General features: G+C 38.2%; 2 protein-coding genes across 2 annotated transcripts; both read right to left on the minus strand.

Annotated features, from left to right (window-relative positions):
- Positions 1-1,114: 1,114 nt before the first annotated feature.
- On the minus strand, positions 1,115-3,014 carry LOC127105832 (AAA-ATPase At5g17760). Its single transcript, XM_051043045.1, has 2 exons — positions 2,149-3,014; positions 1,115-1,711 (listed from the first exon to the last, which is right to left on the minus strand). Exons 1-2 carry the CDS (start codon positions 2,338-2,340, stop codon positions 1,286-1,288), a joined length of 618 nt encoding a protein of 205 aa, XP_050899002.1. The 5' UTR covers positions 2,341-3,014; the 3' UTR covers positions 1,115-1,285.
- Positions 2,401-2,982, minus strand: LOC127103467 (protein HYPER-SENSITIVITY-RELATED 4). Its single transcript, XM_051040722.1, has one exon. It carries the CDS (start codon positions 2,980-2,982, stop codon positions 2,401-2,403), a length of 582 nt encoding a protein of 193 aa, XP_050896679.1.
- Positions 3,015-10,041: the final 7,027 nt, after the last annotated feature.

Genomic DNA, 10,041 nt, shown 5'->3' on the forward strand with positions numbered 1-10,041 from the left:
CCCCATTTTCCGTCAAATCCTAATCTTCTTTCTTATTCAATTTTCTTTTCTTGTTTTCATCATCATTGTGCAGTGATACAATCTTGCAACTAAGGTTGGTTGATTCACTCGAGTGAAGAGTGAAGAACAAGTGGGAATTACTCAAAGTTTTGGATCTAATTCCAACAGTATTGATGTTGTAGAACTGTGGGGTATTTTTGGAGGGCCTCAAGCTAGCATTCGTAAAAGTCTACAAGCATGTAAAGTTTCAAACAGATAACAAAATTTCTATAGAAGCAATGAAGAGTAATATACCACAGTTAGGCGTAGGTTGGGAGCTTATCCAACAAATCAGAAGGTGGATCAATGAAGTCTGGGAGGTTTAAATTGTTCATATTTATCGAGAAGCCAACGTTTGCACAAAAGCCATTGTAAGAATCAGCCTTAACCGCGAACTTGATTTGCAAACTTTTGCAAATTTATGATGATTGTCCAATTGAATTATTGCAATTTATCATTAATGATATTGATGGGATTTACACCCGACATGTTTGTTTTGTTTAATTTTTGTTTTGGGCTTAGGCCCTCTTAATAAAAAATAAAAATAAAAAGTCTAATGGAGGATTATTCTATTAAAATTTAAATTTGGGTTTTTTTTGTAAACAAATATCACTTGATTAAAAAGATATATATATATATATATATATATATATATATATATATATATATATATATATATATATATATATATATATATATATATATATATATATATATATATATATATATATATATATATATATATATATATATTTTGTCTATTAGTCTAATCACCATAATTTAACCCTTTAACTAAAATATTGCAAATTTCAACTCACTTCTTGTGCAATTAAATGTCTCTACAAATTAACATAGTTGATTTCAACAAACTGATTTAAAAAATTACTATGTTATATAGAAAATAGAAAATCAACTACATCCAAAGCATCGTAGAGCAAAAAGTTAAAAGCATACTACTTCTTTCAACAAGTATTCGTTTATATTCATGGGTAAAGTATGAAACTCATGAAGACATGAGACTTCGCTATGTGTGAATTGAGCCACACTATTTAGAGAGTTGAAAATTAGTTTACTCTCAATTAGTAACGAACTTGCTATGAGTCTTTTCAAAAGTTCTGTAAGAAAATGAAAAATTGCTAGCAACATTCAAATTCAAAGAAGACCATAGTCAGGCACGCTTCTTCGTTTTATGCCCCATCTCAACACATATCAATCTTTCAACTCTAGTTCTACTATTTTTCCCTTATCAACCTTCAGTTTCAAAACCAAAGGCTTTAAATGAATCAGTGGTGACATCTTTGATAGCTTTATTTTCACAATGATTTCGTCCCATCTTTTCAAGAAGCTCAACCAAGCTTCTTATTGCAGTTTCAGGGTCTTCATTCTGTAAAAAATGCTCACCCACCTCTGCAGGAGTGATCTTGGCCTTCTCCAGCAACTTGTCATCCTCAACAAAAAGTGGGTGCTCTTTCATCATAAGGTAATTCAAAGCCAGCTCTCTGAACCCACGCGGGCTGCAGTAAGACAAAGAGATGTGTACATCCATGCGCCCTGGCCGCAGCAGAGCAGGGTCCAATTTGTCTATGTGATTGGTAGTGAACACTATGATCCTCTCTTCCCCACAGCTAGACCATAAACCATCAATGAGATTGAGGATTCCTGATAAAGTCACCTGCAATTAACATAACATACATTACAAAAACACATTAAAGACCATAAGACTATAGTAACATTAAGTTTGTTTACCAAGAAACTTATCACTAGCTGTATTTTGATGCATTCATAGTATAATGCAATTTTTTTTTGCCTCAAGTGGTAATAACCACTAGAAACTCACACACACAACCATGAATATCTAGGTTCGAACCCTGGTGATGGCGTTCAATCTAGCAATATCGACTTCTACCAGTTGAGTGGAGATTAGCCGACATTGCAATTTTAGTTTAAGATAAACTCTTATTCAACAATTAATGAAGATGTTTACCTTAAATAGCATTTTATTTTCTTCTATTCCAATCTAAACTATAGCATGCAATTTAAGTAATGAAATACTAATTTTATTGCATTCTGATCCAAAATTGATAAACTTAATTGAAAGAGAAAAATTACCGGAGGCTTATCAGCAAGCCAAGGAGGAACTCTAAATGCAAGACGGTTATGAAGCTGAAGAGTACAATCAATATCCTCAACAACAAGTATAGAACGATTCCGTGTTGACATCAACAAACTCCTAAGCTCGGCATTATGCAGAACATCACCTAATTGCAAATCATAAATATCGAAATTAACGTAATTAGCCATAGCAGCAATCAAACTTGATTTTCCACACCCTGGTGGACCATACAACAAATAACCTCTTTTTCAAGGTTTACCAACCCTCTTATAGAACTCCTTACGCTCCAGAAAGAGATCCAAATCATCAAGTATCATATTCCTCAACTCAGAATCCATCGCTAATGACTCAAATGTAGCAGGATGATCGAGAGCCACAGATTGCCACATATCTCCGAATCTTTTCAACACTCTATCGTTCGTGAGAGTGAAAAGCTTCGGTGTCTTCTGTTCCTCTTGAACTTCTTTAGCTTTTTCCATTACAAATGGAAAGTACTCAGATAAAGCCATGTCTCTGTGATTCTTATGAAACCTTACCTCAAAGCAACGAACACTTGATTTCACCATGGTGTGATGTTCGTTACTTCCTCCAGATCTTCTAATGTACGTTGGCGGAATCGCTTGTATGATTAATCTCCATTTGAAATCAACGCCTTTGAACTTGTGGAGGATTTCTTCGTTGCGATCGATTACGATGGAGACATTATGCTCCTTAGGTCGCATTACGGTTTTGAATCGCTTAAGGTGTTGAGCGATGTCAGGATGTAGGTAAAGCTCGACGGATTGGAAGAGTTTGTTGTAGGTTAGGGTTTCATATTCGTCAATTACCATGGTGAATTCGTTGGAGAATGAGGTTGTGAATTGAGAAAGCTTGAAGCGGAAGTAGTAGTTGTTGGTGCAAAGGTAGAATGAATAATGAACGGAAATATTCTATTAAGAGAATGACGGCTACAAAACATGATAAAAGTTACAATGATTGTCACCCTATTTATAAGCTAAAACTAGGGTTACTAGAATAGGATAAAATACTAAAATACCCTCTAACAAACTTAGGGGCTAAGAAAATAGTACAACTAATAAATATGAATTACTTCTAATACCATCCCTTAATTCATATTCCATCAAAACTTGTAACACCAATTCCATCCCTTAATCTGAGAAATTGATCAGTCTTGATAGCTTTCGTCAGAACATCTGCCAACTGTTTCTGAGTGCTGCAGTGTACAACTTCTAACACTCCCCTCTAAACTTGATGTCTCAGAAAATGATACTTGGTCTCAATGTGCTTGCTTCTTCCATGCAACACTGGATTTCTGGCAAGATTGATTGCAGACTTGTTGTCAATCATCAGCTTCAGAGGTTTGTTTACTTTAATCTTCAGATCTTGCAATAGATTCAGAATCCACACAGCTTGGCATGCAGTAACAGCACCTGCAATATATTCAGCTTCACAAGTTGACAACGCCACAACAGGTTGCTTCTTGGAACACCAAGAAATGGGACCTCCCAGAAATTTGAATAAGTACCCAGACGTACTTCTTCTGTCAACTCTGTCTCCACACCAATCAGAATCTGAATAACTCAGAAGTTCTGACTCATCCTTTCTTCCAGAAGGAAATAATACTCTATACTTCAAAGTTCCCTTGATATACCTCAGAATCCTGACAGCAGCTTGGTAATGGGACCACTTAGGTTTACTCATGAACCTACTAACCATCCCAACTGAATAGCAAATATCAGGTCTGGTATTGCACAAATACCTCAGAGAACCAACCAACTGTTTGAAGGTTGTAGCGTCCACATCCTTTCCATCAGAGTCAGAATCCAGTTTCTGATTTGTATCAGAAGGTGTGACAGCAATCTTACAATTCTTCAGATCAAATCTCTTCAGAAGTTCTAATTCATACTTGAGCTGATGCAAAATAATACCTTTCTCAGAGTATCTGAATTCCATCCCTAGAAAGTATGTCATTTTGCCTAGATCAGTCATTTCGAATTCATTCATCAGAACTTTCTTGAACTTGGCTATCTCCTGTTCAGAACTTCCAATCAACAGTATATCATCAACATATAAACATACTGTAACACCTCAAAATTTGCCCTCCTCTCTTGGGACTAGCATTTAACATATTACATATCATTTTAGGTCATTAGGCATTGCATATTGCATATCATGTGGTTACAGTGTGCAAGCCATCTTCCCAAGTCTTAATCAGGAGATAGGAAGTCAGAAGGTGCAAGCCAGGGTTTTATTGATTGATCATGGCCATCTGAGGATTGGGCTGTGAATTAGGGTTTTATGATCTCCAAGGGTATTGGTCTTCATCTTGTTTGAATTGATGCATCATCATCATCATGATTGGATGTCATCAGAAGATTGAAGCTCATTCCTTGAGATTAGGGTTTTGACCACTGGTCAACCCTAATCAGTTGCATTGGGCCAATCAGGGCTGGATCAGGAGATGAGGTTTCTGATGATTATGGGGTTCATTTTGTGATTATATTGTGCTTAGTAAGGCTAGGGTTTCACCCTTGAGCCATTTCAGTTGGAGATTGGAGCTCAGTTTGATCTATGCATTGCCAGATTCATCTATCAGATGAAAAGTCAACTGTGGTCAACTGTACATGATCTGGTGGATTTGGAGGTGGAAACAAGTCAGACACACTTCATTCATGTTGGAACAAGTGTTGAATGACATTGCAAAGCTTAAAAATGAAGAAAATCAAGTCAGGACAAAAACTGCCAAAAATGGAAAGTGACTTGTAGCTGAAGTTTCCAAAAATGGAAAGTTTTTGACCTCAAAAACAGAAGTCCAAGGAAGCTTCAAATGAAAAATTGTTCAACATGACAGATGTAGATCTTGTTCTCACCTTTCCAAAAAGTCCAAGAACTTGAAAATCCAATGTACGGTTTGCAAAATATGGCTCATTGAATTTCAGAAAAGACCGTAATCAGGAGGCCATAACTTCCACATGGTTTGTCCAAATTGCAAGTTCTTTATATGCACAAACTCCATTTGACATGTACTTTGAGGGTGCATCATTGGATTTGTTCAAAAATGGCCAAGGCAAAAAGTCACTTTTCAACTGGACAGCTGAATTGGACCAGGGGCAAAATTGTCCAAATGTCAAAATATTGGGAATTTTTGAGTGGGACTTTTTCCAACACCTCAGGAATGGCATTTAGAATGTGTTTGAATCCTCATTTCATGGCTATGTCTCATAATGTGAGTTTTGGCATGAAAAGTGAAAGTGCACAAATTGGCCTTTTTCTACCACATAGTGAAATTGCACAATAGGCATCCAATTGAGGTGGGAATTGTTTCTACATATTACAAGTGGTATTTTGGACATGTTGAAACCATAATTCAGCTGCTATTTGGACTGTTATAAGGCAAGGGCATTTTTGGCCAAATTGAAGAAAAGTGCATTTAGCTTAACATTGCAATTTGGATTAATCACTTGCTAATCATGATTAAGGCTGAGTATATATATTCCTAATCACTCCATAATCATAACTGAAAATCACATTCTCCAAAGTTGGATCTAGAAACTCTCAAAATTCTCAAGTTTTCTCTCAAGAACACAAAGCTTCATTTCCAAAATTCTTCACCAATTCTCAACCATTTTTGGTGATTCTTTTCAATTTGAACTCCTTGCATCATTATCTTGGACTGTTTTTGGAATTCAAAGGTGGAGAAGGATGGAATCGTGACTGTAGCATGAAGAGCATCAATGGTGAATTGAGGTTTTCGTGCTCAAAAAGCTATGGCAATGGATCTTGAGCATTCCAATCACTTTCATGGAGCTAATAGTGCAACTATTTCATTGAATGGAGCTTGAATTCGCGCTGCTTGCATACTGCCATGTCCAGGTTTGGAAAATTCGAATTTCACTATTTGGTACATGCTTATATGCGTTTGGAAGTGTATGATATGTAGATTACAATGATACTCTTAGTTTTGAGAATAGTGCACCATAGCTCACGATATCTGGAAATGAAAGTATGAACATAAACCCTAAATTACTCGATTTGTTTGATAGAGGAACAATTAGGGAAAATGAAGTGGATATTTGGATTGTGTGTGGAGAGACCTTTCCAACGACTATAGCCACGTCCATTTTGGTGAGGATTGAGTGTTCTTCGAATTTTACAATTTCTGGAAATTTTCAAGCAAAAACGATGAACTGTAGCAGGTTTGATCTTGAAAACCATTTGAATCTTCAAAACTAGTGTTTCCCGCCATCGCCACTATATAATTACAAAATTTCCATTGTGTTTTTTAATTAATTTCAAATTTCTTAATAAATATTTAACACCTTAAAAAATTCAGAAAAAATAGCAAAAAAATCACAAAAATATGGAAATTTTTTCTATGACTTTGTTGATGAGTGTAGGATTTTTTTGACCTATTGGTCAAAGTTGTGCTTGGTAATAATATTATTTGGCTTAGGCTTGTTTCACATGTATCCATTTTTGACACCTTGTACCATTTGATTCATGAAATGCACATAGTGTTAAATAAATTCTTGAAAATTTTTGTGGTGGTTCTTGACTCATTGAGGATTATTTATATGTAAATTTCATGAATTTTTGATACCTGGTTAGAGAGCAGCAAATTCTGGAACTTAGGTGTGACAATTTGTGTCACACCTCTTGATGTCAACTTGTTGAATTTAATTGGATGACCTATGCATGTTGGAATTGGCTGAAATTTTGCATGGTGAATTGTTGATATGTTAGGATGTTGTATGAATTTTTGTAGAATTTTTCACTGCCTTTTCTAATTGATCATGATTTTTCATTTCTGGTGATTAAATTGGCAAGCTCATATGACATAGGTTTGTAATTTTGATGTGAAATCCTCATATTGTATTGTATGGCCATGAAATTTGATATGCATGAACTAGACACATGTTAGGACCTCCTTGTTTTGGTCTCATCCATTTCTTTTTAGTTTCCAATGAGATATGAATTTTTGAAGTGGATGTATGCATTGATGGTGTGAATTGGAGCATGAAATTGTGTCTGTTTTTGTGGATTTTCATTGACATGGTTCCATTTGCCCAATTGAGCTCAAATTTGACATGGTAGACCTTGATTGACCCCTGTTTAGGTGTATTTAATTTGAGATTTTTTTGATGTGTTTTGGCATGGCTTTGAATGCAATACTTCTGTTTGTATGTTTGGTGGTTCATTTGACCTCATATGGATTGCTTTGTGCATGAATTGAACATGATGGATGATATAAACATGAGACCAATGATGTTTGATCTTGTTTGATGTTAATTTGATGTTGGATGGTGGATACCTTGCTGTTTTAACTTTTTTCTTGCTTTTGGACCCTAGGCTTGGCCTAGTGGTCTAGTTGCTAATATTTGCTTGGTTTTTCAGGATCAAAAGCATAATGTACATGGAGAATGATCCAAATCCAATTTTGATTGATGTTGTGGATGTTTGTACACTAACATAACATTGTTTTGTAGGTGTTGGAGCTTGGGCTTAAGCCTTGAGCTTGCTTTGTGTTGTATTGTTTAAACTGTTTGATTGTTTGCTGTATAGTTTGTCTGATTGAGTACTGACTGAGGTTGATTGTTTCCAGGTACTTTAGTTGCTCAGTTCCTTGCGAACTTTTGCTTTGCGTTGCTTAAGCAACTTGCATTGAGGTAAGTCCTCTCGACTTCATGTAGTCTGGAGACCCGGCTGTTACCGGGCCGGGCAAATAAATGTCTGAAGTCCTCCTTAAGAGGCAATGCTTGTGTATGTTTATTTTTAAGCCAAGCAGGAAAAGCCCTTCAAGTAAGGCAATTGGTGGAAGGTAGGGACAAGCAACCTGTCCCCCACTATTCAGTGAGTCTTCTCCTTGCTCCCATTACATGGTTGTAGCAGTGAGATCAAAAGCCCAAGATCCTGTGCAGTGCACATTGAGTCAGAGTCATCGAGTATAGAAGGGTTCCCCTATTCTGGACCCATGCTCATTTGTCAGCTCTCCCTGGTTAGGGATAAGAGCTGTGAGGTCTGATCCTCACTTCATCCTTTCATCTGCTTCACCTTAGCCTCGTAATGGCAAGGTTAAGAGCAAACACAGCCTGTACAGACGACTTGCTTAGGCAGTCAAACCTGATTGATTGAGCCCCTTGTTTGGCTATAGTGCGTGTTATGTGGATATCTGATTGACATGCTTGTTTGAGATACCTGTTCTCATTTGATGATGTATGATTGTATGCTTGTGTGCTAGCTTCTTTCCTGGTTAGGTTAGTTTGCTTATGCAAGTAGGATAGAAAACCGAACTTAGGGTTAACGATGCATGACAACATTAGGCTCGAGTCTCAGCTCCCTAGTTGTGTATCTTTCCCCGGTTTCTGGTTAGCAATTTAGTCCCTTTCAGGGGAACTACATCGCCCTGATCCTCGTTCCAGACGAGGTATGTAGGCAGGTGGTCGTGCGAGACCACTCCGGGCAACCTTTTTCTTTTTTGCGTGTGTTTACTTGTTATCTGACTGTATGTTTGGGTTCGGATGCCGACGTAAGCCCAGTGATTGGCAGTCGGGCTCCACGTTTGTCCTTTTGAGTGTGTTCTGGTTCGGATGCCGACGTAATTCCATCCAGTGGTTGTCGGGCTCCATGTTTGCCATCTATTTTATTGTTTTGTGTTGTTTGGCGTGCGTAAGCCGAACTACAGTGGCTCTGATTCTTGTTCCAGACAAGATATGTAGGCATAAGGTGCGACGCCTTATCGAGCCTGTTTCTCCTAACCCCACCTGCGTTCCCCGTGTGTGTGTGTGATGTTTAGCAACCTATACTTTATTCTAGGACGTGGATCCCTAGGAGTACCTAGGACGTGAGGGGTGCTAATACCTTCCCCTCGCGTAACCGACTCCCGAACCTTTTCTCTCTGGTCGCGAGACCATGTCTTTCCAGGTTTCTCTGAGCGTTTCCTTTCCCTATCTTGGGATAAATAACGTTTAGTGGCGGCTCTGTGTGTGCTTTATTTTTAGGCTCGCCGGTTGATTTTTCGCAGGATGCGACAGCTGGCGACTCTGCTGGGGAATTGCGATGTAGACCTATGCTGGTCCATCGTCCCTAAGCGAGTCCTTCCTAGCGTTCTAGGATTAGTTTAGGTTGCTTGTCTGTGTTATTTATTGCATTTATTATTCTAACCAGTGTGTATATATTTGCATTAAATGTTTGCATGCATCATACTATCATGTTGTTGCTGTCCTCTGCAGGTGGTTCTGTTGTTTGGGGTGGGTGTTCTGAGTGGGGCTAAAACCCAGGCCCGAGTATACACCTAGGACTAGTGTGGTCTCACGTTGCCTCTTTCATGTTAAGTCAACATGTGCCTGGCGGCGTGATGTGCCACAAGCCGGACGAGGCTCACTTGATAGTGCTCATCTCTGTGGATATTCCGCTTTGTTTGAGTCACTCCATTTGAGTTGTTGACTCTGGTGACCGATCATTCCCGGATCTTTGGTTTAGACGATTTTAAGAGAGCTACAATGGCACACCCGAAAGGGCAAACCCATTGAGTATCTCCGCCCGATTTGTCGAGACCATTATCCGCCTTAGGATGACTTGATTAGAACTTACCTGTGAGGGGAGGGTTGTTCTGTCAGATGTTTGTTCAGATAGCCTCCAGATGGTGACTTTTGATCTGTGATTCAGAGACATAATTATAAGTCGGATTTATGGTCATTTATTGCCGTGACGCCGGAGTGCTGTCCGTGACTTATCAGTGGGGATCCGTTTATTTCGGATTCCCCGGGCCGAGATATGTATCAGTGGGGATCCGTTTATTTCGGATTCCCCGGGCCGATTCAGATAAGGGTGATGTGTCTACTCGGATATGGTTTGGTGATGATGGTGATGATGATGTATCTGTCTTCCGT

This window comes from Lathyrus oleraceus, chromosome 7 (assembly GCF_024323335.1).
Source record: "Lathyrus oleraceus cultivar Zhongwan6 chromosome 7, CAAS_Psat_ZW6_1.0, whole genome shotgun sequence".
Lineage (NCBI taxonomy): Eukaryota > Viridiplantae > Streptophyta > Magnoliopsida > Fabales > Fabaceae > Lathyrus > Lathyrus oleraceus.